Source organism: Erinaceus europaeus, chromosome 11 (genome assembly GCF_950295315.1).
Source record: "Erinaceus europaeus chromosome 11, mEriEur2.1, whole genome shotgun sequence".
NCBI classification, from domain to species: Eukaryota; Metazoa; Chordata; class Mammalia; order Eulipotyphla; family Erinaceidae; genus Erinaceus; species Erinaceus europaeus.
Window position 1 is genome coordinate 69,598,057 of NC_080172.1, and position 27,756 is coordinate 69,625,812.

Here is a 27,756-nt window from a genome sequence, read left to right on the forward strand (position 1 = left end):
CACCATAAATTAGAACTGAGCAGTGCTCTGGTTTAGAAAAAGATAATAGATTTATTTACTTAGTAATGAAAGAGGATGCAGAGAGAACCAGAGCACCACTCTAGCACCTGACATGCCAGGGGTTGCACTGGGGACCTCATGCTTGAGAGTCCAACATTTTATCCACTACATTCTCTAGTCACAATTGTTTCCCGAGATTGGAGACAAGAAAGAGGAGCAAGGAGTGTGGACATTTTGTTTCCAGATCTGACACCTCCCCCCTCCAGCCCCCCCCCCCACACACACACACACAGGTCCTTGGGCTTTTCTAGAATCTATCTGCTGCAGCTCTGGGCCCTGGCCCATCTCTGCGTGGGATGGATGGGTTGACCATGCTGTGCGGAGGTTACTTGGCATAGCCATAATGCTGCTGTGGAAGGAAGACTTTCTTTCTGTCAGCAGGAAGACTCCCCGAGGGTGCTGACAGAGAGCTGGGCTGGTTGCCTTAATGGAAAATGTTCCCTACGTGCCTGTCAGGCCTAGGTAGCCCTCCCCAGAGTCCCGATCGCCTTGCCCTGCACAGGGACCAGAGCCAGGGGGTTGAGGGTCAGGGTGGGATGGTGGGATGGGCTAGGGACAGGCAGCCAGGGGGCTGGAGAGTGAAGGATGGCAGGGAAGGAGGGGACTGGGGAGGAAGGGGAAACCCCAGCAAGTCCCAAATTCTGCTTAGGCTGTCAGCAAGGGCGCAGTGGGAGGCAACTGCAATGAAAACTCTGTGTGTGTGTGTGTGTGTGTGTGTGTGTGTGTGTGTGTGTGTGTGTGTGCTGGGGGGGTCACTAGTGCAGATGGTAGAGCACACACATTGCTATGCAGAATGACCACGGAATAAATACCCCAGTCCCCACATACAGGGGAGAGGCCTCACCAGCGGTAGAGTAGGACTGCAAGTGTCTCTCTTTCTATCCCCCTCCCCTCTCAATATCTCTGTCTCTAGCCAATAAGTTTAAAGAAAATGTTTAAAAGAATGGTGGAAAGAGTAGAGAGGTAGAGAGCCAGTAGCCCCCCATGCCCACCCGCCCGCCACCCACAGACCTCTCTCTGAAAGGCAGGGCTGTGCTCACAGATCAGGGGCATCATCACGGGTGGTGTTTTCTTGTTGCACCAATCGCTTCTTTCTACACAGGTGGCAGATAATTTAAATAGAAAAGAGTGTTCTGCCAATGCTACCCCGCCCCACCCAGTCATGGGTCCCAGCAGAAGGCTGGATGCTTTTCTTTTAAATCCCCTCAGTTCCATTCCCTATTGGCTGACACCGAAGCTTCGGATTCTCTCTAGAAGCCAGTGAGGCCACAGGTTGATCTGAACTTCAGCACCACAGGCTGGTGAAATCCTGTTTAAGTCATCAACACTAATAACAAAAAAATGAGAAGGAAAGGGAGGGAGGAGCGAGAAGGAAGAGTAAAGAGAAGGAAGGAAGGAAGGAAGGAAGGAAGGAAGGAAGGAAGGAAGGAAGGAAGGGTAGTTTACAGGAAATATACCCTCAGCAGAGATTCAGGAGACACTCCAGGAATGGGAGAACACAGTTTATTAATGCTAACAGGACTCGTGCTCTTAGAGAATTCTGGGTCCCAAACAAAAGGAAGGTACAGCTTATATAATGTGCTGCAGGGCTGAGGACAGACAGCATTATCACAGAAGCAGATGTGGCAAGCTTGGGGCAGGGTGGGGAGGGTGAGATATTCAACCCATTGTGAAAGTCTGGCTGTCCAGTTACTGTTATCTTTTCCTGCATAGTTGTGTCTGGGGGAAGGTTAGCTTCAGGATCTAAAGCAATGTCACTTTAAGGAGTCAGGTAATGGCACACCTGGTTGAGTGCATGCACAAGGAACCCTGGTTCTGGTCCCAGGTCCCCACCTGCAGGGGGAAAGCTTGATGAGTAGTGAGGCAGTGCTGCAGGTGTCTCTCTTTCTCCCTCTCTATCTCCCCCTTCATTCTTGACTTTTGGCTGTCTCTCTCCAATAAATAAATTAAAAAAAAAAAAGCTGATGCAGTAAAAGGTAGGGGGTGGGAATCTTCAATTCACTTCAGAAGGTCTGGTTGTCTAGTTACTGTTGTCTTTTCTTGCATAGCTGTGTCTGGGGGAAGGTTAGTCTCAGGATTTATGGAGACAGCACTCAAAGGAGGCTGGAGTCTTGCAGACTGAGTGGCTGCCTTGGAAATGGGCAGGATTTAGAAGTTTTATGAGTTTCCAGGATAAGATATACCACTCAGGTGAGGGAGACATTTCTCAACGCCTCATGTCATCTGGCCAGACAGCTTTGGAGCTTCTCTTTTGTACATTTGGGCTTCCTACGGGAGTTTGGTTAGTTAACTTGTTCTTTGCCTTAACATTCCCTCTTTTGCTTTTCTATTTCAATAGCAGTGACTCAGCATCTTTCTAGAGGGAAGGTGAATTCAGCCTGAGCAGCCCAAAGGGTAGTATCTGTCTTGTCTCTACAGGGAAAAGACACTATGGGAGGGCAGAGGAGATAGCATAGTCGTTGTGAAGAAAGACTCTCATGCCTGAGGCTCTGAGGTCCCAGGTTCACCATGAGCCAGAGCTGAGCAGTGCTCTAGAGAAAAAAACAAACTAAAATCATGGGAAAGAAATGCACCATTTTACCATCCAGTCACAGACTTTTTTTTTTTTTTTTGAGAGACTGAGCATGTCTGAGAGCAGTCATATCATTTGCATTATGTGACTTTTACTCCTTTCTATTGAATCTTTACACATTCTTACTAAATTTTATTCCCCTATTGTTCTTTCCAGAATCTTTAAAGCAATGTTGAACACAACTCCTAAGAATGGGCAGTGGTAGATAGAATAATGGTTATACAAAGAGACTCTCATGCCTCTCATCCAAAGTTCCAGGTTTAATCCCTGTACCACAAGCCAAAACTGAGTAGTGCTCTGAAAAATAAACAAAGAAACTCTCTTACCTGAGGCTCCAAAGTCCCAGGTTCAATCCCTGCATCACCATAAGCCAGAACTGAGCAATGCTCTGGTAAAACAAAACAAAACAAAAGTCCCAGTAACTTGGTGTGTGTGTGTGTGTGTGTGTGTTCAATGTTTGAGGCTGATTTCAGGCTTTCACCATTTGACCAAGTAGGTTACTTATAGGATGCTCTTTTTCAAATTAAGGTATCTTGTTTCTATTTCAAACTTGCTTAGAACATAGACACAAATAGGTGATACATTTTGTGATGCTATAATTCAGCTTATTTAAATGATCGATAATTTTGTCTTGACTTGGCTGATGTTAATTGTTATCCTACTTTTATTTGCTTATTAATGAAACAGAAAGGGGGAGAGGAACAGAGCATCATTCTGGCACATCTGATATCAGGGACTGAAGTTGGGATTTCATGCTTGAGAATCCAACACTCCATCATCAACTATGCCACCTCCAGAGCCACTATTTCTTTCCTTTTTCTTCCTCCCTTTTTAAAATAAGAGTAAGAATCATTTATTAAAATGTAAATAAACACCAAAAGTGAGAGTGTGCAAGCACCTGGATAGGTGATCCCCAAATTAACACCAAAACACCTGAAGTTTAAAATCTCCAACCACATTAAACTAGGCAAGGCATTCAGGCTTCTTTCTTTCATGTCCATCAACCGTTCCCCTAAAGCTTAAACATTTGCAAAGAAACCCAGAAATAACTAGATATACAGCATACTATCTCCTCCCTCCCAGGGAAGGTGGACTTGATGGAAGAAACCAGGTAACCTAAGAACAACGCCCTCCTAGTCCATGGTTGGCCAATTCATATTTGCATGATCTGGATCAGCCCTTGTGATTCACTTAGATGAAGATGGGCATGGCCTGTCTTCGTGATAGTAGGAGGTGTTAAGTCAGGTAGCCCCTTAAGTCTGTTACACGTTTGGTTTTTGTCATCTGGAAGAGGTGATCCCTCCCCCAACCCTTGACCTCAGTTCTACTAAATAAACCCTGACAGCACCCCTTCAAGAGTCTGGGATGTGAAACGGCTCAGAAGGGGCGAGATGTAGTCGGAGTGGCAGTGGGGTATTTTTCTGTCTTCTTCAGAGCTGAAAGCGGTGCTCAGAGTCTCTTGCTCAGTCAGCTGACTCAGAAACTGGAGGTCTAGGAAAGGTGGTGGTGACAGGCTGGCAGCCCTGAATATTGCTGACATGATCGGTGGTGGCGGTGTGTGTGTGTGTGTGTGTGTGTGTGTGGTGGGGACAGTTAGTTAACAACAATCAGACACACCACAGGTCCCCCAGGTTTTTTTGGCTCTAGCCTCAAGTAGGGAGGGATGTCATGTAACTCCTCCCCAGGTGGCATAGTAGATGATGGAGTGTTGTTACAGGACAACCCTCCCCACCACAGTGGTGTGCTGGTGGTGTGCTACCTTGAAGTAGCCGGGAAACCCAGAGCACACCGGGTTGAGTGTATATTACAATGTTCACCCCCCCCACCTGCAGGGCTGAAGCTTCACAAGTAGTGAAGCAGGTCTGCAGGTGTCTCTCTCTCTCTCCTTATTTCCCCCTTCCTTCTCAATTTCCCTCTGTCCTATCAATAAAGGAAGAAGAAAGAAAGGAAGAAAGGAAGGAAGGAAGGAAGGGATGGAGGGAGGGAAGGAGGAAGGAAGGGAAAGGGGAAGAAAAGGAGGAGGAGGGGTGGAAATGGTTGCCAGCAGTGGATTCAGTGTAAGGCACTGAGACCCAGAAAAAACCTTGCTGACAATAAAAAATAATTTAAAGTACCATTACATTCTAAAAGATATATATATATATATATATATATACACATATATATACACACACATATATATCCTATCTTTCTATATATTGTAGGCTTTACATTGTGATTTGTTGAGGATTTATAGTTATTTCCTAAGATTATATTGTTCTTTTTTTTTTTTTTTTTTTTTTTTAGTGCCACCTGGCTTATTTCTGGGCTCTGTGCCTGCACTATGACTCCTCTGTTTCCCATTGACTCCCCCCACCTGCTTTTTTTTTCTGATAGAGGTTGAAAGACAGAGCTAGAGACAGAGGAGAGACAGCTACACAGCACTGCCCCACCACTTATGGAGCTTCCTTCTTGCAGGTGGGGACTTGGGAAACCCCAGATCCTCACATACTGTAACTTGTGCACCCACCACCACCTGGCCCACTTATCTGTGTCTTCTAAGCCTGAAATCACTTCCCACATAGCCAAGCACATAGTCATGCAGACACACTTCCTAGGAGGAATGAGCTTGTGGGCTCTCTGAGGCCCACCAGGCCAGGCTCATCCTTTCACCCGGTTGAGCAGCTTCTGAGGTGCAGTCTGTAGCGGCAGGCACTGAAACCCAAGGAAGAAAAGCCTCCAGGAAAAGTACAAGTTGTGCCACCTGGGTGGTTACAAGCCCCACATGAGGTGACACAGAGCCAGACTAAGGTAAAAGCATCTGGATGGGGACTCAGGACCCAGTTTCTTCAACTGACCTCAGCCCTGCCTTCCTGGACTCTCAGGAGTACCAGACATCCAACCATCCCTCCTCATGCCATGTAGCTATTTCACCCTCTCTCTGTAGGACTCCATGTTGGATACACATCACAGCCCCACTGGAGCACAGAACACTGGTTGCTCTTTGCCAAACCACTATTGAAGGGTTTACATGCTGACAAGGAACCTGGCTTCCCTGTTGCCTAGCAACCATGAAGGCCATTATGAGGTCCAAGTTGGACTGCAGTCTATTAGTATTCTCTTTTATGAGAGGGAGGGAGGGAGAGAGAGATCAGAGCACAGGTCTGACATTTATAGTAGTGGGGTTTTTTTTTGTTTTTATTTTTAATCTTTCTTGCTTTTATAAATGCAGTGCCAGGTATTGAGCCCTTGGCCTCACATATTCAAGGCATGTCCTCAACCACTAAGTCACCTGTTGTGCCCAGAAGTTCGAGTCCCGATCTCACACAAGGAAGACCAGAAACACATGCAACAGCAAGAGCCTTTATTAGCAAACATAAGCTTGGGCCACCACAAAGGGAGAGCCTGCAATATTCTTCATCTCCGCTTTTTATAGTACATGGAACAAGGAGCAGTTGGTTTCAGTGTAACAGTCTCTAACAAGTAATAGTTGGTTTCAGTTTAACGGTCTCTAACCTCCACATTGGGGACGACCGAACATGATCTCAAATAGGGTTAGCTTTGCAGTATAGGGGGTATTCCTTACTCTGTAAAGGGCAAAGGGAAGGAGAATTACCCAGTCTATGCCAGTCTCCATAGCTAATTTTGTTAAGGTCTCTTTTAGAGTTCTATTCATCCTTTCTACCTGTCCTGAACTTTGGGGCCTATAGGCGCAATGCAATTCCCATTTTGTCCCAAGGACACCTACCAAGTTCTGGGTTACCTGAGAAGCGAAGGCTGGACCATTATCTGAGTCCAATTGAATGGGCATACCAAACCTGGGAAAAATCTCTTGGAGTAGTTTCTTCGCCACTGTCTGGGCCGTCTCTCTCTTAGTTGGGAATGCTTCAGTTCATCCTGAAAAGGTATCTACAAACACTAACAAATATTTATACCCATATTTTCCCAGTTTTACCTCAGTGAAGTCTATCTCCCAGTAGGTGCCTGGTCTGATTTTTTTTTTTTCCACACACCCCAGAAGTTCTAGGCTGGTTGCTAGCATTTGCTGCATTCTGCAACTACTTCCTTAATCAGTTGACTCTTGTTGTGGATTTTCAGGCAGGCATCTTGCAAAAGTTCAGCCATTTTTCTTTGCCCCAGGTGGGTGGTTCTGTGTCTATGCTGTAGCAGGTGTTTGGCCATGGCTTGGGGTAAGATGAGTTTACCATTAGCTGTTACCCACCAGTTACCACGCTTGTCAGCGAGAGGTAAATTTTTTATCTGGAGCTCATCATCTGGTGTATATTCCAGCTTATCAGGCAGGGTGGGCTCTCCAGGGTTCAGCAGACAAAGAGCTAATTCATCAGTTCTTTCTAATGCAACTTGTCTGGCTGTGTTATCTGCTAGGTGGTTGCCCTGTGCCACAGGACTTTCTCCTTTTTGGTGTCCAGGGAAATGTATTATGAACATCTCATCTGGCATCCAGATAGCCTCTAACAGGTCTAATATTTCTTGTTGGTTTTTGATAGCTTTACCTTCAGCTGTGAGCAGTCCCCTTTCTCAATATATAGTCTCAATATATAGCCCTGTGGATGTGGGCTGTGGCAAAGGCATAGCAGTTATCAGTGTAGATGTTAAGTCTTTTCACTTTTCCTAGGTTGAGGGCTTTTTTGAGGGCAATTAATTCAGTTTTTTTGGGCTGAAGTCCCTGCAGGCAGGATGGCTGCCCACATAGTCTCATGTTCAATAGCTACCACGGCCCCAGCATACCTTACCCCATCTCTGATGAAGCTGCTCCCATCAGTATACCAGTTCACTTCTGTTCCTTTTAAAGGCTGGTCCTTCAGGTCTTCCTGGAGGCTGGGTGTGTAGCTCAGAGTCTTAGAGCAGTCATGTAAGGGAGCGTCAGGGAGCAAGGTAGCTGGGTTCAGGGATGTGCTTGATGAGAACTGAATGATGGGTGGGTTTAGCAACAAGTTTGATAAAGAATTAACCAGGCATTGCTGATCCACCTGTCAAAAGGTTGTTGGAGGATTCCATCTACAGCATGAGGAGTAGTCATGGTCAATTTCTGACCAAGAGTCAACTTCTGAGCATCCTTTGTCAACACAGCTGTAGCAGCTATGATGCGGAGGCACGGTGGCCATCCGGCTGCCACTGAGTCTAGCTTTTTTGAGAAATAAGCTACTGGCCGTGTCCAGGGCCCTACTGTTTGTGTTATGATCCCTTTTGCTATTCCTTGCTTTTCATCTATGAAAAGGTGAAAGGGTTTAGTCACATCAGGCAGTCAGTCCCAAGGCCAGAGTCGACAAGAGGGCATGCTTTAGTTATTTGAAGGCACTCTCGTGAGCCTCAGTCCATTTAAAAGGCTGCCCTTCTTGGGTCGCCTCATAGATGGGTTTTACTATTTCAGCAAAACTGGGGATCCACAGCCAGCAAAACCCCACCGACCCCAAGAATTCCCTTACCGCCCGTCAGGTAGTGGGAGTAGGTATCTTAAGTATAGTCTCTTTTCTTGGTTCAGACAACCATTTTTGCCCATTGCTGAGGACATATACCAGGTAGGTCACCCTCTCCTGGCACAGCTGAGCCTTCTTTGTGGAGGCTCGGTATCCTAGATCTCCCAACACTTGAAGATCTTCAGTACTGTTACAGCACTCTTCCATTGTTCTGGCCACCACCAGGAGATCATCAACGTACTGTAAGAGGGAGGTCTCGAGGTGTGCCTGCCAGTACTCACTCAGGTCCTGGCACAGCGCCTCATCAAAGATGGTGGGAGAGTTTTTGAATCCCTGTGGTAGCTGGGCCCAAGTCAGTTGTTCGCTTAATCCTGCTTCAGGGTCTTGCCACTCAAAGGTAAATACTGGCTGGGCCTTTGGTGCTAAGGGGAGGCTAAAGAAGGCATCTTTTAGGTCCAGGACTGAGTACCATACTCAGTTGGGATCTAAGGAACTAAGGAGTGTGTAGGGGTTGGGTACTGTAGGATGTATATCTACAATCCTCTTATTCTCGTAGGTCTTGGACGGGTCTGTAGTCCCCCATGCCCGTTTTTTTTACCGGTAAAAGTGGGGTGTTCTAGGGTGATTGGCAAGATACCAGAATGCCCAACTCCTGTAATCTCCTGATATGGAAAGCAATGCCCTTACGGGCTCCCAGAGGGAGAGGATACTGTCGAACCTGGATCGGTGCTACCCCAGGTTTGAGTTCTATCCAGATGGGGGTCTGGTGTTCTGCTAGACCCATTCCTTCTGTTTTGGCCCATGCAAGTGGAAATTTATTCATCCAGACTATCATCTGGGGAGAAGGCTCTGAAGGGCCGGGTTTCTGGTAAAGTCGGTATTCATCAGCCAAATTTAAGGTAAGGATAGGAACTGGCATGGAGTCAGTGATCATAACTACTGGTCCGTGGGGTTGGAAAGTAATGGTTGCTCCCATCTTAGAAAGCAGGTCTCTCCCAAGAAGGGGGCAGGGCATTCGGGAATAAGCATAAAGAATGAGATACCTGTCCCTTCCCCAAGTCCACAGTCCTCTGAGTGGTCCAGGAATGCTGTTTAATGCCAGTTGCTCCTTGTACCCAGGTCTTTTGTTTGGATAGTTTTCCCATGGACTGGGTTAATGTTGAGCCCCCATACCTACTAAAAAGTTAACAGGTTTCCCCTCTATTTTTAAAGTTACCCTGGGTTCGGGAGGGGCCCCGAACCCCATCGGCCCTAGTCACTGAGCTCACCCAGTTCTAGCATTTTTGTCTTATTGGCTCCAGTGTCTTTTTGTCTCTTTTTTTTTGGACACTCTCTGGCCCAGTGATCCATCTCTTTGCAATATGCACACTGATATTTAAGGAGTTCTTTTCTCCCTTCCTGTATGGACCTCTGCTCTTTTAAAACCCTCGGGGAGCGGGGGAGGGGGGGGGATGGGCCTCTTGGCCTTTCCATTGAGGGTGTTCTGCAGTAGCTGCCAACAATACCTTAGTGAGGCTGTGAGTCTGTCGCTCGCTAGCTGCTGTCATTTTCCATAATTGGTGTTCTTCAGGGGTCTCTTGGTTGCTAAAGACTTTCTCCGCTACTGCCAGTAGTTCCTGTAAAGATTTATCTGCTAATCTATTTTCTGGATTTTTTTTTTTTTTTTTTGGATATCAGGGGCAGCCTGGTTTACAAAGGCCATAATTACTGCTGACTTATTCTCTGGAGCTTCTGGATCTAGGGGAGTGAACATTTGATACGTCTCCATGATTCTTTCTAAGAAGGCAGCTGGGGTTTCTGTCTTTTCCTGTTACACACTACTAATCTTGGCCAAATTGGGTCGGCGGGCAGCTGCCTGGAGACCTCCCATTAGAGTCTGGCGATACACCCAGAGCTGCTCCTTACCTTCAGGAGAATTAAAATCCCAGGTGGGTCTTATCCGAGGGAAACCATCATCTATCAGGGCTGAGTTTAAGGTGGGGTTCTCGTCCACCCCAGGCATAAGTTTTTGGGCTTCTGAGAGGATCCTTTCTCTTTCTTCTATGGTAAAAACAATCTGTAAAAGCTTCTGGCAGTTGTCCCAGGTTGGCTGATGGGTAAAAAAAAAACAGAATCTAACAGGTCAATGAGTGCTGCTGGTTTTTCTGAAAACTTAGGGTTCTCCATTTTCCAATTATAAAGGTTACTAGTGAAAAAAGGCCAATACTGCATCAATTGTTCGCCATTCTTGTTCAGGGGTCCTAGGGCTCGGAGGGGCAGGGACACTAAATTGGGGGTTCTCTGGGCTGTACAGGCTCTCGTATGAGGAGGGCTCCTTAAGTCCTGGCCTGCTGCCGGGGGTTCCTGTGGAACTGGGGGAGGTTGAGGTTGGTTGGGAGGAGGGTACTCTAGGAGGTCTTCTTCGGGACCACCTTGGAAAATAGGGTAGGAGGGGGAAGTGAGAGGGGGCGTGGAGGGGGCAGTGGGCTGACAATGAGAATCCTTTAAAGCAAGAATGGCGGGTCATGAACCCTGTGGAGGAAGAAAAGGTTTTAGCCAAGAAGGGGGGGGGGGTTCTTTACCAGATCCTGCCAAGTAAAGATATAAGAAATCTGGTCCAGGTGTCCTGGGTGTCTTAAGATGACGTCTCTGGTAGCATGGATAGTAGGCAGGTTCCATGTTCCTTCTGGGGGGCACTGGTAGAGAAGGTTGGCCACTTATCTTGACAATAAGTGATCATTCGGTCCTGCTTCACCCCTAGACTCAAATTATGAGTTTTCTGTTTGAATTCTTTGAAATGATCCAGGACCATAGTCAGAGGAGTCAAAATAGCCTGACTCATGACTTTGGACTTAAGAAAGACAAGTGATAATGAATACAGAGACAACACACACAAGGAAAATACAGAGACAACAACATACTCAAAGAAAACTCTAGTGGCCCAGCTGCCAACACTTTGAACCAACCGATGGGAGGACGGCCTTTTGCCGCTTCCCTACAGATGGGAGAATGGCCTCTCACCACTTCGTGGGCGCGACCCACTCTCCCCTTCAAAATTTGCGAGGGGGATCCAATCCCCTACAGCAGGGTCTGAGATGTCTCCCAGGTCCCTGGACCCAGAGCCACCCAGCACGTCTGCCTTTGACTCCAAGGGGTCTCTTGCTACAGATACCTGAAGTTTGACTGGTCCTGAAGGCTCAGTGAGGCTGGCGTTCCTTTAGTGAGATGGGGATCCTGGATGAGCCCCCAAATGTTGTGACCAGAAGTTCGAGTCCTGATCTCACACAAGGAAGACCAGAATCACACGCAATAGCAAGAGCCTTTATTAGCAAGCTTAACCTTGGGCCGCTGACACCCTTCCACAAAAGGGGAGAGTCTGTGACAACCCCCGCAACATTCTTCATTTCCGCTTTTCACAGTACATGGAACAAGGAGCAATTGGTTTCAGTTTAACAGTCTATAACAAGGAACCATTGGTTTCAGTGTAACAGTCTCAAACAAGTAACGGTTGGTTTCATTTTAACGGCTGTAACAAGGAAGAGTTGGTTTCAGTTTAACGATCTCTAACCTCCACAACCTTCCCAATCATTGGTATTAATCAGTCACTGATGAATAAAGCAAGTAATATTATTGCTGTATAATACTTTTATTTAACAGTCGTATGAAGAAAACTCACATTTCTGTGTTACATAACAATTTTCAAACATATCAGAGTTCAGTGACAAAGCACATTTAAAGAAAAGCTTTTATATGCCATTCCTTTGTGAAATATTGAAAAGCAGCTTTGTAATTTCAACACTAAAGGTTACAAAAAGCACCATTTAATCCACTCCAGATAGTCTTATTTCCCCTGTATGGCAGATCTGCACTCAATTACACTGCTTCTGTGCAGCAACAAGCAACATCCTCCAGTTTGCCAAAGTTCAAACAAGTCTCACACAAAAGCCCCAGTGTGGACACCAGGACCAAGCTACAATGGAGCTCTGGCTAGCCTAAAGCCACAAACTAGTTCAGCAAAGTGTCCTGTGGATGGGAACAGAGAAGTAGTAAAATGATGAGTACATACTCTATCACTTATGGTAGTAGTATCCCTTGACCTTTTAACCTGAATACAAAATCCAGTGCTCAGCACTGCACACCAATTTAACTACAAATGCACTGCACACATTTAATCCAACTCCAACTAGTGTTGGAAGTAATAGTCTTAATACAATGTATTTAAATCAAAGCACAATCCAGAAAAGCAAATCAAGATAGTTTAAATCAGAATCCTAGGCGGATCCCACTGTTAAGAATTGGATTCTGTTAAGTAGCTGACTCTTCCTTTTTCCTTATATTTAAACAGATCTGACCATTTTACTCCAATAGTTTGGGTTCATTGCAGAAATCATAGCCTTCCAACTGCAAATTGTGATTGGTACTTAAGGATAGAAAAATATCTAGACCCACAGCTTTGGCGGAATTTTTTTCTTTATCTAGATGGGGGGAGGGGGAAATATTACAGCTTCCTCTGTTGCCTTAACCCCTACCAGGTGGTGCCAGGGCTTGACCCTGGGTTGTGTGCATGGCAATGCAGGCACCCTATCTGGTGAGCTAGTCCTCTGATCCTAGACCCAGAGTTCTGAAAGATGCTAACCCTTGATCTCATAGGAATTAAAGTCAGCAGCCCCTAGAAGACATCTGTAACTTGACCTTAAGGGTCAGAATAATGTGGGCACCAACTGTATTATACTCTTAATTCTATGCCTCAAATCACTAGAAACATAAGGATTTAGAAAACTCTAGGGATAGAATTATTTCAAATACACACAAACATAGACTATTGCATATCATGTTTAGTTGAGGTCAAAATTTTAAAAGCCCTATTTCCCCAAAAGCTGGGAGTCCTATCATTTGTACAGCCCCTTCATTAATACCCAATTAATATAAACCCCATTAGAAGTAACTCTATTTTCCAAACTTAAATTGATTTGGCAGCAGATGTGGAAAACTGACACTTCTCAACGACTTCACCTCACATCCATTAGGCCCACAAGAGACTACAAATAACTGGAGGTGAATGAGTGGGCCTGGGTATGCAGGATCTTTTCAGAAACTTCTCTTGGATTCTCTTTTTACAAGAGTTATCTGCCATACAAGCTATACTACTGAAGCCAGACATACTACCTTAAGGGGTATCAAATATAATAGCTTAATCTCATTCAATCATAGATGCAAAGCAAACAAGTAACCATGACTTGGAAATTCTCCAAACCAGCAAAATGATTAACATTTGACTTAAGTAATGTTTGAAAAGAAATCCTGGTGAAGTATGTCTGGCAAATGAAGTTAAAGCAGGAAAACAAAACGAGAGAACAGGGACAAGACAGAAAGGAGATGTCTTATACACTAACTTCTATACAGTGAGATTGAAAAAATACCAGTATTCATGTTTGATTTGATGATTAAAAAGAATATGCTTTCAGTTTCGGTAGACTCAAGCCTTTTATTTCCTAGTACCATTCTTCAACTCAGTCTTTTAAAATTTTCTCTAACAACCTTTAAATAATGATGCAGTTCTCTGAGGTAACTCCCCAGAGCAACTTTTTTAACTTTCCCAATTCTGACTGTATGAAACTTCCCACAGGTAATACAAACAAAAATCTAAAACAGGTATTTTTTTTTTCAAAATCTGTCACACTCTTCCAGCAGAAAAGAAACTGCCTCTTTAACCAGTATAAAAATGAATCAGTTATACTTTTGTCTCCTTTTCTCCCTCCCTCCTCTGCCTTCTAGAACAGTTTCTGATGTGTGTGTGGGGGGGTCAGCCTGAGAGTCTGTCATTATGAGTAGTATAGAGATGGACAGTACTGACTGAACTGTCACCCAGTACCTCTTGCCCACCCCCTTCCCTACTAGACCACAGCTTTCCATTTCACAGCTGGCTAAGCTTACCCTGGAATTTGGGAAACTGACATTCTTTTACAAATTAGAAAGATCTCATGGTCACCAGCACCAAAACCTCCTGTCACTGGAGTCAGACTGAGTTCAGAGAACTCTCTGGTTGGAGAAACACAGAAAAGGATCTCTTCTTCTGCCCTAGAACTGATAACCCATGTGGAGAAAATCTTAATATATGGGACCTGGGAGATAGTACAGTGCTAGTGCACAGGACTTGTATGCAAGATTCCCAGGTTTGATCCCTGGCATCACTCACAACCACATCTGAGTGGTGCCCTGGTCAAAATTAAATATATATATATGTATATATATATTTACATTTTAATACTGTTGACAAGAAATAGGCATACAACACTATCTTCCATGTAACAACTGAGATTTTAAATCCTCCTAAATGACCTACCATTTAATCGGTGTTACTAAAGACAATATAGATCCTGAGAGTTGCTTATAGTAGAATTTGGCCTGGATTTTCTAAATGGCAGAAAGTGGTTGGGACCATAAAAGTTTCCTACAGAAGCCTTCTGCTGATGATGGACTTGAGTGGCTAATGCAGTATTTATTTTCAGTGATTAACTGCCAAAGCATTTAGCAATTTGCATTCCCAGCCAATAGCAACCCACAGATCCCTGGCCTCAAACTTGGGATCTAAGAGGCCTGCACACACCAAGAAGAGTGTTGTTCACTTGGAGGGGGGTTGGAGGGTGGACAGGAGGTAGCTGAAGTGACATGTGGGTACTCTTTCCATAGGCTGGGCTTATCTCAGTAGCCAAGGAGTTCTCATGAGTTTAGCCTCTTCCTGGGTTCAATGTCTGATTTGCATTTATCTGTGAAAAAAATGCTTTCTCTCTGAACCCCAAGAGTAAAGGGAAGTGCTTCATCACCAAACACACTTTAAACGCAGAGACAGAAGAACAGGAAGATCCTGTTAGCAGTACAAGGAAACAATACTTTTCAAGGTTGGGACATCTGGGTGAATTTCTTGCTTCTTAGCCCAGTAAATCTTTAAGTAGAAGGAGCTATCTAGGTGTATCAAAGAAGCTTAAATGAATTTGTATTGAGAACAGTGTTAGTATAATAATGGGCACCGTGTCAATCTTGGGAACCAGTTATCAAGAGCCTGGACTTTCTCCTGTGCTGTCGCTTTAGACCAATGAGAAGGCATCCCATTTTAAAGAAAAATATAAGCATATAAAAATCTTCCAAGAGTGAATGCGGAAGTAAGTAGTTCACCTGGTAGAGCATCAGACTTACTTGCTTAAGATCCCTGGCTCAGTCCTCAGTGCTGCCTGTCCTGGAGTGGTGCTCTGGTTTGTCTTCTCTCTCACTCTTATTTCATGTGAAACTATTTTTCAAATGCCATAAATAAATAAATATTGAGGATATCTTCCAAGAATGAAAGCTATAGCAGCTGTCCCTGGTTTTGCTCCCACTATGAAAGCCATTTTATCTAACAGCAAAAAGATGGAAAGTAGGGCCAAGTGCAGTGGAAAGCCCGATGGGGATGGGAATGTGCCAGTGTGGCAGCAAGCAAAACAAGGGAGTCATCTTTGGGTTTTGCCTATCTTAAAATGCTAAGCCAGGTTCTCTTTAGTGGAAGTTAACAGTGACCTGGGCCTTGGCTGGGCTAAAAAGGAGACTTGCTGGCAGCTCTCATCTCTGAGGTGGCTCAGAACTCACACGGCCTCTGGAAGAAGTCACTTGCTATGTGTTAGAGAGGGGTCAGGTGTGATATCTGAAGCCCGTCAAAGCAAGAATGTGAAGTAAGAAGAAAATGGTTCTCACAGGCAGCTGGCGTCATGAATACGCAATGTGCCACATACTTTAGGACTATAGAGAACCCATGCAAGGAAGCGGCCCCTGCAAAGAGGAACTATCAGTAGGACAACGATCTTGCATAAATCCATCACTTGGAGAACCAAGGTAGTGATCACAGAACCTCCATCAAACAAGGATCCTGAGAGTTCGCTTTTCATTCATTTTAGGGCAAAAAGTTTCCTGTAATGGTTCTTCCTGCAGCTCTCCCAGAGAGGTCTTGATGACTCCATAGGCAGACAGAATATACCTACCTAGGAAGCTCCCATTAACCTGCCTCTCATATTTGTATGTGTGTGTGTATATATAATTTTTTTCTCAAAATAAAATTCCATGAACCCAAAGCTCTCATTTGCACTTAATGCAAAAGCAGAGCGCATCCTACTCAGAGGTTCTGAAACACACAGATCAACCTCAAAGCAAATCAGCCTTCCATTCGCAGTTAAGACTGGTCTAATCCAGACAGGCAAGGGAGATGCTTCTCCTGAATCCTGGGAGGCAGACAGGGTCCCTTCAGATGGGCTTGTAAAGCAGAGTAGTCACATACTTCTTTTTGTAACGATGGGTTGCACTAAGCACCATCACACTGTCCTGCAAGGGAAAGGAACATATGCAGCTAATTTATCAGCTCAGGTGAAATAGGTAGCTCTCCCTTACTGTAAGCTGCTCACTTCTAACAGAGATCATTTGATAGAACAGAAAGAGGTTGGTTTAAGTGTCAACTTAAGATTCAATTCTGACTCCTCCTGTTATTCTATTTGTGAGTTTGAATAATCTACTTAATGCCTGGCCTGCCCACCCATCCCACCCCATCATCCCAAAAGATAACACCTAATGTCAGAGTAGCTCTGATGATTCATCTAGCATAGTACCTAACACAATATGTACTGAAGAATTTATTAACCTTTGGCCTCACTCCCTTCCCCACTTGGAATTCAAATGTCAGACAAAGTTAAGTGGATAAGTAGGTATTCATCTTCCATTTCTAAAAGGATATCTTAAATGCAGGCAGGAGAAAGGGAAACAGTTCTCCTGTAAAATGGTTCCCAAGTCCCAAAGAAGACCCAATTTCTATTTAACACTAAAGATGTACTGAGAATTCCCCTTAGCAAGTGGGGACTCAGGAATCGCCCTGTTTCCTTGAACTACAGAAGCCCAACTCCTCCTTGGAAAAATCACTCAATTCAATGGCTCAATTTCAAATAGCCTAAAACAATCTGAGAAAACCAGAAATGGATCAAGCAAGGTCAAACTGAATCACAATAATCAAGATGCTGATCTGAGTTAGGAACAGCATGAAGAGTAAAAGGTACAGATTTTTTGTTTTTTGTTGTGCTGTAGATCATGGTAATGTCATAGAAAGAGACAACAGTCCTATGAACATCAAACTGTTGGTAGCCAAGAAAGAGACAGAGGCAAAGTCCAGTCAGATAGGTCCCGAAGAAACCTTCCTTCCACCCCCATGCTATATTAACCACCATAGATGTTCCTTAGGTTACCATTCTGGAATAGAGTGTGCTAATCAAGAAACAAGGCAGGTAAAACATTTCATTCCAGGAAGGGCTTGCTAGAAATGAGGAGCAGATAGGAAGACCCCCAGTACTTAGACCTGGCACAGTGATTTCTGGAAAAGAACATGGAATGAGGGTAGGAGGGCTGGGTCTCAGTCCTCTCTCTGGTACTTACTGGCAATTTGACCTTCTCTGAGCTTTAGTTTCTTTATCTATAAAACAGGGGTTAAAAATAATACTTACCTCACAAGGTTATTATAAAAATTAAATTCAGAAATATATATTTTTAAAGCATCACATCATCTGTTAAAGTGAGTCATATCAGTGACTTCCTTAACTTGCCTGCACATCTTAGAAATATAAGCAGCCTTAGAAAAAGGGAAACTACCGGAAGCCGTACACTAGAAGCACTTAGGCAGAACTCCCTAGGGAACGGAGCCTTTGAAGCCATGAAGTTTCACCATCTTTCCAGAAGAATCAGATAATGGTCAGGCTAGTCTAGTAACTACAGAATAGTATAAAACTTTGTTCCATTTTAAAATAGCAAAAAAAACCAAACACACACAACTTTATTCCAATAGTCAAACTACAAAGATGACAAGAATCAACTCAAACTTTAAAGCGGCAGAGAAAACGAGGAAGATCTTAAGAGATGGAGGGGACAGGGAAAATCTGATCATATTTCTTCTTTACTGTGTATGTGTGTATAATTAAAAAGTGAAGTTGTGTCTACTTTTCAAAAGGTGAAAGTTTTTTTTGTTCTGTTTTTTATGGACTCAGATCCTCGTGTAGGTAGAGTTTCATTGTTTCAGGTCACTTTAACATTGAAAGAGAGGAAGAGATATCACAGTACTGGAGTTTCTCCCAGAACACCACCACCTCCCATTGTGGTGCCTAAGTTTGAATCTGGGTTGTACCTATAACAAGGTACATGCCTTACTCACTGAGCTCTCTCTCCAGTTCCTTTAAAGTGAAAGCCTTAACATTACATTCAACCATTCATTGTACTAGAAGCTGAAGCGGTAAAGATTTTAGCTATGCCAAAAGAAACCAGGAAGGAAAAAAAATCCTTTAAGTCACAGAGCAATTAAGTTATCCAGATTATAGATACAGAGACTGTGACTGAAAATTAAAAAACAGAACAAAAGTATCCACTAGTCTAACAAGAAAGTTCTTGTGCCTGGGAGGTGGCACACTAGACTTGTGTGAGTAAGTTCCTGAGTTTGACTCCTGGTGTCATATATGTCAGACTGATTTTCTGGTTCTCCATTCACTAGTTAATAAATAAATGTTTTTTTTTTTTTTTTAAAGGAATTCTAAAAGTCCTCCTGTATTTGTCAACTACTGCCAACTTCAGCTTCCAGCAGGACAACAGCTACTATAGAACAGACATTCCCCTGCCCTCCCATCTGGGGAGCTCCTGAAGCTCTTACCTTGATGGACAACGCATAGAGATGGTTCAGCATAACGTGATTGGGTTCAGGGAGCAAGGCTGGGTCACACTAAGAGAAAAAAAAAATCACTAAATGGGGTTGAATGTAGACTTAAACTAAATAGTTTGCTCTTTAGAACTTTTTGGGACTGCCGAGGGACTCTATATAAGAATGGGTTATTTATTTATTTATTTAAAATTTCTTTATTGGGGGATTAATGACAGTAAATATAATAGTTTGTACATGTATAACATTTCTCAGTTTTCCACATAACAATACAGCCCCCACTAGGTCCTCTGTCATCCTTTTTGGACCTGTACACCTCACCCCCTCGCCCGAGTCTTTTACTTTGATGGTTATTTATTTTTTAATTTCTTTATTGGGGGATTGATGGTTTATAGTTAACAGTGAAATACAACAAAGAATGGGTTACTTTTTAAAGTAATGTATGTGTGGTAGCATGTATACAGTCTCACGTAGAAAATTAGAAAAATTCTGAGACCAGTGGAGAAAAAACCCTAAGCCTCTGCATTTATTAATCTTCCTTAACAGAACAAAAACAGAATCTTGCTTACAACATATATAGACAATCTATGTGTGTGTGGAGAGAGAGACAGAGACATATATATGTCTAATTAAGAAATTAGAAAATCTCAGTGGGGAACAAGTAAACTGCTTTGACATGCTGATTATATGCAACTCCCTTCTCCCCTGCTTTTGTATGTTCTTAACCGACAAGTACTGTATCCAGTGTTGGGAGTAAAAGTCCTAGAAATTAGTTCTAGCAGTTCATGACTTGGGGCTTGATATATTAGGACTAAGAGACAATAATGAATTTTGTTATCAGTACCTACAAAGTTAGAACCCGGTCCTGGAAAAAGAAATCTGTAGAGCTGGCATATGATTTACACTGAGCATACCCTTCTAATGATCCTAAACATCTAGAATTACAAGACTTTGGCTGCGTGGTCCCAAGATGTCCTGGAAATAGTCCCAGAATACTCACAGAAATATTAGTGTCCTTGTTAAGAATAACTTGGAGAAGGTGAGGTGGGAGGATAGGTGGGGATTTGAATCTCTCCTCAGATCGAAACACATACATTTCTTGTCCATAGGGCCCTGGGGGTGAGCTGGAAAGGTCTGGAAGATAAGGGAAAGTTGGAGAGCTAGGAAAACTGCACGGAAAAGAAGACTGTCACTATGTAGCAGCCAATGTTAAATATGGTAGATGCCCCAGAGAGTAGACTAAACCTCACTATCTGCAGATTCCCAATGCAGAGAGTATCCTTCCATCAGGAAGGTAGTTCACGCCATAGAGTACACAGTTTACCATGTTCAAACACCTGTTTGAGCCCTTGGCAGCACATGGTGGCATCATGCACCGTACTAGAGGATTACTGGAAATACACTATTCTTTACACTAATACCTTCATGGTAAAGCAACAACATGGGCTACTGAGTGTGGGTAGCAAAATCACTCTTCTGGGGGTACAGTAAATATAAATAGGAATGAAGTTGTGAAAAAATAATGGAAAAATACAGGTCTTTTCCTCTACCAAAATTTTTGTTTAAATGCACAACTCACAAATTTTTAGTTAAGGGCCAGGCAGTGGTGCACCTGATTAAGCGCACATACTACAGTGTGCAAGGACCCAGGTTCAAGCCCCTGGTCCCCACCTGAAGGGGGAAAGTTTCAGGAGTGGTGAAGCAGAGCCGCAGGTGTCTCTCTGTCTCTTTCCTTCTTTATCTTCGCCTCCTCTCTCAATTTCTCTCTGTCTCTATCCAATAATAAATAAAAAAGATTTACAAATTTTCAGTTAATACACAAAGAAACAAAAAAAATTTGGAGATTGAGAGCCAGGAGCTATCTCACCCAGCAGAGCACACACTTTACCACATGCATGGGTGGGCTCAGGTTGGAGCCTACTGGGAGCATCATGCAAAGAGGGGAGTTTCATAAGTAGTGGGGTGGTGCAGTAGTACTTTCATTCTCTCAGTCTCTCATATTCTCTCTCTCTTTAGCTTTCCTCACTCTCCCTCTATCTTAAAAGAATGAAAAGAAAAAAATTGTGCAATAAATGGTGGAAATGCACAGTACCATCAGGAAAAAAAAAAAAAAAGGAAAGAAAGACAGAAAAGAAAAAAGACTGCCACACTTGCAGGATATTATAGAACTGTCAAACTGTAATAAGCTGAGTTAACTAAAAAAGGAAGTCAAATACACCTAGCTTCTGCTGGATGATATCAGCAATAGATGTTACCAGGAATAGTTTTTCAAGTGATAGGCCATAGTCCAATAGTGAAATGAATATATTAAAAAGATATTAAAAATGAAAAATAAAAGTAGAAATTAATAGTGTACTGTATGTTCTAAAGGTAACCAGGTATTGTGAGATTCGTGTTACAGTTGTTAGTATATGTGTTGACTTATGATAAAAATAAAAGGAAGAGATGGGGAGACAGCATAATGGCTATGCAAAAAAACTTTCATCCCAGGCATGACCATAAACCAGGGTTAAGCAGTGCTCTGGTTAAAACAAACAAAACAAAAAAGAAACAAATAAGCAGATAAAATGATGCACGACAAATGTCTTTACTGTATATCCTAGTTAAAACATTAAAATTAGTGGCTGAGGAAAATAAAATAAAAGAAAGCAGAAAAAGAAAGAAATAAAAGAATAAAATAAAATTAGTGGTTGTATTGTTAAATGGGAATCTGGGGAATGTTATGCATGTACAAACTATTGTATTTACTGTTGAATGTAAAACATTAATTCCCCAATAAAGAAATAAATTAAAAATAAATAAATAAAATTAGTGGCCGAGGGAATAGCTCAACCAGCAGAGTGTGAGACTTACATGCTTGAAAAGCTTAAGGTTCTATCTCCAGGGCACACATACTAGCATGACTTCTCTCTCTCTCCTTCATATGGGAAATACATTTTTTCAAAGTTCAAAATCAATGTTTTTTTTTTCTCATATATACATATGATTCAAAAGATCCTTGAGAAAATGAAAAGAAAAAAAGAAAGAAAGAAAGAAAGAAAGAAAGAAAGAAAGAAAGAAAGAAAAGAAGCCATTCTTAAAGAATACCATGCCAAGAAAGAGCAAATATTATACAATTACCTCGAGAGGATGTCTCTGAGCTCTCCATAGAATCCAGCTTTAATGCATCAAATACCTCAAAGTCAGATTTCTTGACATGAATTAAATTGTTAATTGTACCCAGCTGACTGGTAACCACAGGCTGAAACAATGAATGGGGAAAAAAAAATTCATTAATCTCCATTTCAAAACCATCTCTCCCATTCAACTCTCTTCTTCAAAAATATGAATATATATTTAACACCAACATCTTCCATAGAGAGAGAAGTCCTTTAGCACTGCCCACTAACCCTGACAACAATGATATCAGACACCAAAGGGAACAGTTAAAGTAAGATTGTGCAGAGATTGGTTTCAAGGCCTTACCTCTGATGGGTCATGAACCCACTGTCCATCCACAAAGAATTTGTACTGGTGCTCTCCCTCAGGGAGGTCCAGGATGGCAACAAAGTCATTATGGCTATAGAAGATAAACAGATAAAGAGTTTATGTGCCCATTAGAAGACAGAATGTTAAGGTAAAAGCATGAGACAATAATGATGTCAGGACAAAGATCTTACATGGTAAGCCATTGCCCTTCCTAGAGTAAACTATCATTTATAGCTCCATTTCTCTTTTCTTTCACCTTGGACATATGCATCTCAATAACTTTAGTTCTCTCTCTTTTTTTTTTTTTTTTAATTTTATTGGGCAGAGACAGAAATTGAGAGGGAAGGGGAAGATAGAGAGGGAGACAGACACCTGCAGCACAGCTTCACCACTTGTGAAGCTTTCCCCCTGCAGGTGGGGGGGGGGGCATGGGCTTAAACCCGTGTTCTTGGCATTGTACTGTGTGCACTCAACCAGTTGTGCTACCACTCAGCTCCAATAACTTTAATTCTTAACTAATATCCAGAAAGGAATAATAAGAATGCTAACCTTCACCCCAAATCATTCACCTTAGTCCAATTATTCACTTCAGCAAAACTGATTCCTCATAAGTACAAATAAGATTAGCAGGTAAGTTCAGAATACAAATCCTCTACAGTGTCCTTTCCATATTTGGGTGAGAATTTTCTGGGAAATTTACCTACATAAAAAAAGGTCGTTCTGATAACCAGTTAAATAATTCAAAATTGGTCTGGAAGGAATAAATAACATTTCTACCTACAATTTCCTATGCACTTTGTTTTAGTAACAAAGTCTGAGCAATTGTACTCAGCCACTCCCAGAGAGCTCCTGCAAGCAAAGAAAGGTCTTTTGTTAACCTAGTCCTATAAGAGAAAAAAAAAAAGGTACCCACAAAGCTATAAGAATAAAGGCCACTGGATCAGAGGCAGTGATACGCTAAGAGGTAAAATATCTCTGACTCACTAGGAGGTTACAAAGCATGCCACAGATATAGTCATGGCTCAAAGAAAATGTTCTAGACAATCCTTAGCAGGTGGACTATTCCAGCTCAGTCTCTTTGCTTGGACTTTATAGACTCAGCCAAAATACTTGTCTTCACCTCTTAATGAGTGGAATCTTGGCGCTCCAATTATTGAAGGACCCCGAGATGAACACCTCCTTGCCTCCTTCAGACCAGCGGATAACAGTGGGTCGGGCTTGCTGTATGGGCTTTACAGAGTCCTCCAAGTCCTGTTGCCACGATACAAACTCTTTGTCCCCAGGGAGCTGTAAGAAGGATCAGATCATCCCTAAATTGTGACCCAGCAATTCTTAAAAGGTCATTCTCTGCCCTTGGGCAGAGGAGTGCTACGCTTCTGCTCAATTTAGTAATTAAATTAGGTTTTAAACAGCCTATGGAAAAAGAGCTCATCTAGGATCAAAAAAATCAAATGGCTTATGCTTGGGGGCTGCCTAGATCAGAAACTAACTTCTGATTCTGCATGTGTCATTCACCCTTTCTGAGTCTTAGTAATTCCCTAAACAAACAACACAACACACAAAAATGCATACATACACACCTTACTCCCTGTTACCACTAGCAGGCAATTATAATATGCTTCTTCTCAGTTTTTTTTTTTTTTTAATAGAAAAAGTTTGCTGACTTCCACTTTAGATTTGTCAAAGTGGAGTATCAAGCCAAAGCATTATCAAATATTGGGTCATCAGAAAACTCACGATGTATTTTTCTATGCAAAAATGTGTTGTGACTTTTCCAACAACCCAATAATAGTAATAATGTGGCTCTCAAAATGGATTAGGTTGGTATACCTGGCTGAGTGCACACATTGTAGTGTGCAAGAACCCGGGTTCAAGCCCAAAGTCCCCATCCACAGAGGGAAAGCTTCATGAGCAGTGGAGCAATGCTATAGGTATCTTTCTCCCTCCCTACCTCCCCTACCCCTCTCAATTTCTCTTAGTCTCTATCCAAAATAAATTAACACTGAAAACCGTCCACTGAAGAAAAGATGGCGATCCAAGTACTGTATCCACTACCACTGTTTTGAGATTTTGGATTTTTCAGTTTAGAATTTGAAAGCTACTAACTATTAATATGCTTCGCTTTGGAAGAAAGCCCTTCCACTTATGATATGGCATTTCTGTGGTAGGCAGGAGTGCAGCTGACTCACAGAAAGATTGTTAACTACAAGTTAAAAGTCAGCAAAACCACGAAAGAGGCAAGACAACATGAGCTATCACTAGAAAGTGTCTCAGTAAAGCACTGAGGAAAGAAGTGAAGTGAGGAGATTGGAGGATTACAAAATTTTAGATTTGGAAGAGACCTTATGAAGTATCTGAACCAGTTTTCTTCATAGTTTAGTGAAGGCAAATGATCCAAACTAGGCTCTATTTCAAGGAAAGCAACTTGGCCTTTATGTGGGACACTCACTACTGCAGTAACAATTTCATGGTATTAAATCCCAAGTCATCAATGCAGGAGATGCATAAAAATACAATTATATATATATATATATATATATATATATATATATATATATATATATGCACACACGTATGTAGATAGCTTTGGGAAAGATTTGAAGAAGGAAATTCAGTTGCCTGGAAAGACAGATTAAATGATGAGGAAGAAAGAAAAAGGAAGAAAAAAAAGGAAAGAAAGCAAGCCAGGGGAAAACACCACACACACACACACACACACACACACACACACACACACACACACACACCCTTTCAATCACCGCACTTCTGTTTCTATGATTATGTTTTCTATTGCGAGCCAAGAACATACAGCTGAATCCACATTTCATGTGCTAACAGAGTGGCGGGGATCACCTCTAAAACACCTGTTCACTGGATGGGACGAAGTGATGAAAGACATCAAACACTTCTCAGTTTTCCCAACCTCTCAGTTCGGCAACTTCACCCCAGTAGGCCTACCTAGAGGAATTAACGCATTTAAACACTGTCAGCTCTAAAAGTGACTGGAAACATTTGGATCATGGGGAGCGCAGCACACTCAGCTCCATTTACCCTTCTTCCGCAGCACCAACACACGTCGCTTGCTCCCCTGCAGCCCTGGGAGCTGAGAGCAAGATCTTCCAGGCAGCCTGGGAGGTCGGCTCTCGGTGCGTTAAGAGGCACTAGCGGCAAACAGGGAAATCCTGGAGCAGGGCATGAAAGACCACCTCAACCATCTGATAAAGCGCAGGAAGAAAGCTAAGCAGTTACCTAGCCCCAAGACCAGGCTGCTCACCGACACCTACAGGGTGAGGCCTCAGAAGTGCTCAGCTCTTCAGAGCAGATGGGGTGGGGGAGGGAATCCCTGATTCACAGAGGTTGCCAGGAGAAAGAAATTCATTCCGCAGCCTGGGGGCACCTGCGAGACGCCGCCGCCCACCACCAGCCGCTCGAGCGGACAGCCTCCCGGCCGAAGTTCCCGGCGGCGCCTGCCATCTGCAAACTCCGCAACGCCCGGGAGGGGGCACCGCGCCTGCTGCCAACCCCCGACCTGCGGTCGGCTGGGGGCAGACGGCGGAGACGGCAGGTGGGGCCCACGGACCCTGCTAGCAATTCGAGCCCGGACGCCAGGACTCCGCCTGTCCCGTTCCGAGGCGGCACCGGCAAGAGGAATCGTCCCCGACATCTCCGCCCCCGCCCCTCATCCGTGAACCCGCACGGGGCCGTAGCCTCGGGGCGGTGAGCACCCCGCAGCCCCGCCGGGTGGGGGCGTGGGGCGCTCACCTTGGAGTCCGGCAGGCTGAAGACGCCGGGGTCGTCGGTGCTCCCCACCATGATCCGGTGCTCCTTGCCCGGGGCATGGCCGCCGGCGCCCTCGGCGCGCGCAGCCTTGGAGCCGTGGCGCTCGCCGGCCGCCCGCTCGCTCGCCGTGTTCCCCATGGCCGCAGCGCCGGTCGGGGGCCACCAGCCGCAGAGGAGCGCGGGGCGGGGAACACCCCCGCAGCCGCGTCAGGGGCGCCCGGGCCAGGGAATCCCCCGCTAGGGAGGCCTGCCCGGCTCCGCCCTCCCGCGCCCGCCGGCCCCTCAGTGGGGAGCCCTCCGCCCCGTCTGCTCCTCCTCCTCCTCCTCCTCCTCCCGGGGGCCAGGGCGTTGAGGCTGCTCCCTGGAGAAGGCCACCAATAAAGTTATTGAAATTGATGCCGCGCCCCCGGGTGGCGATCCGGGTTTCCTCCTAAAATGGCTACAAGATCAGAGGCGCGGGCCCGCCCCGTGCACGTTCCCTGCGGCGCCCAGCGCCCACCGCCGCTCTAGCCGCCGCCGCCGCCTCGATGGTGGCCGGACGCCGCCGGTGCCGGGAGGGGGCGCTCTGCTCCCAGCCCTGGGCCCGCTCGCCGGCTCCTCCTGCCAGGCCGCCCGAGCAGCCCGAGGACCAGGCGCGCCCCAGCTGCAGGGGGGAAGTCAGATGAGCCAAGAAGTAGGTCTGCAGGTCTCTCTTTTTTCTTTGCCTTTCTTTCTCCCCCTCCTCTCTCAATCTCGCTACCATGCTTGAGGTTCGGAGGTCCCACGTTCAGTGGCCACAAGGAGCCGCGGATTCACTGTACAGGCAGGCACTGAGCCCCAGGGATAGTCTGGAGGCAATGAAAAAGCAAACAAAACAAAACCAACAGTGGTCGGGGAGGTGGTACAGTGGATAAAATGTTGGACTCTCAAGTATGAGGTCCTGAGTTCAATCCCCAGCAGCACATGTACTGGAGTGATGTCTGGTTCTTTCTCTCCTCCTATCCTTCTCATTAATAAATATATATTTTAAAAATCCTTGTTCTATTCATGTTCCTTTGAAGAGAAGTACTAACCATCTCTTATATACCCTTTGATTAATAACTTTCATTAACCCCATCTCCCAAACCCTGGAAACAATCATTCTAGCCTATTTTCCTGAGTTTTTAAAAATCATCTCATTAGGGACCAGGCCCATTACCATGAATAAGGACATATTCCCCAACTGCAGGAGAGACCTAGTAATGAAGTAGGTCTGCAGGTACCTATCTTTCTCTCACCCTGTTTCTCACTTCCATCTCAACTTTTCTTTGTCCTATCAAATGGGGGCAGGGAGTGACAGCTGGGAACCTTGGATTTGTAGTACTGGCATCAAGCCCCAGTGATAGTGTTGATATATATATGAATGACAGAAAGAGAAAGGGAAAGAGGAAGACAGACACCTACTGCACTGCTTTACCACTTGTAAAGCTCCCACTTTCCAGGTGGGGACTGGGAGCTTGAACCTGGGTTCTCAAACATGGTAACATGTGCACTCTGCTGGGTGTACAACCATCCACCACTTGAATTTGATTTTCTCTTTTAAAGTGTGTGTGTGTGTGTGTGTGTGTGTGTGTGTGTGTGGTACTGGTCATTAAGCTTGGTTCAATACATACAAAGTATTCCTTCTACCACTGAGCTACATCCCCAGCTCATGATTTTCCCTTAATTCCACACATAAGGATGTCATACAATACTTGTCTTTCTATAACATTTCACTTAGCAAAATTCCCTCATATTCCATCCATGGAAATAATGGT

At 44.1% G+C, this 27,756-nt stretch overlaps 1 protein-coding gene across 4 annotated transcripts in view; it reads right to left on the reverse strand.

Moving 5' to 3' along the window:
* The window catches only part of PRKAB2 (protein kinase AMP-activated non-catalytic subunit beta 2), a 62,799-nt gene extending 36,410 nt beyond the window's left edge, over window positions 1–26,389 (reverse strand). Inside the window, exons 1-8 of one of the 4 annotated variants that reach the window (XM_016190638.2) lie at window positions 25,964–26,388; window positions 23,322–23,488; window positions 22,199–22,292; window positions 21,854–21,974; window positions 19,734–19,867; window positions 18,728–18,796; window positions 17,470–17,506; window positions 11,656–16,374 (exon numbers count right to left, since the gene is read on the reverse strand). In XM_016190638.2, coding sequence (XP_016046124.1) covers window positions 16,355–16,374; window positions 17,470–17,506; window positions 18,728–18,796; window positions 19,734–19,867; window positions 21,854–21,974; window positions 22,199–22,292; window positions 23,322–23,488; window positions 25,964–26,119 — 798 coding nt within the window. In that variant the 5' untranslated portion in view covers window positions 26,120–26,388 and the 3' untranslated portion in view covers window positions 11,656–16,354. Of the gene's footprint in view, window positions 1–11,655; window positions 16,375–17,469; window positions 17,507–18,727; window positions 18,797–19,733; window positions 19,868–21,853; window positions 21,975–22,198; window positions 22,293–23,321; window positions 23,489–25,963 lie in introns of those variants that run through there. The other 3 variants (XM_060201995.1, XM_007528680.3, XM_060201997.1) reach the window with 3 other exon arrangements.
* Window positions 26,390–27,756: the final 1,367 nt, after the last annotated feature.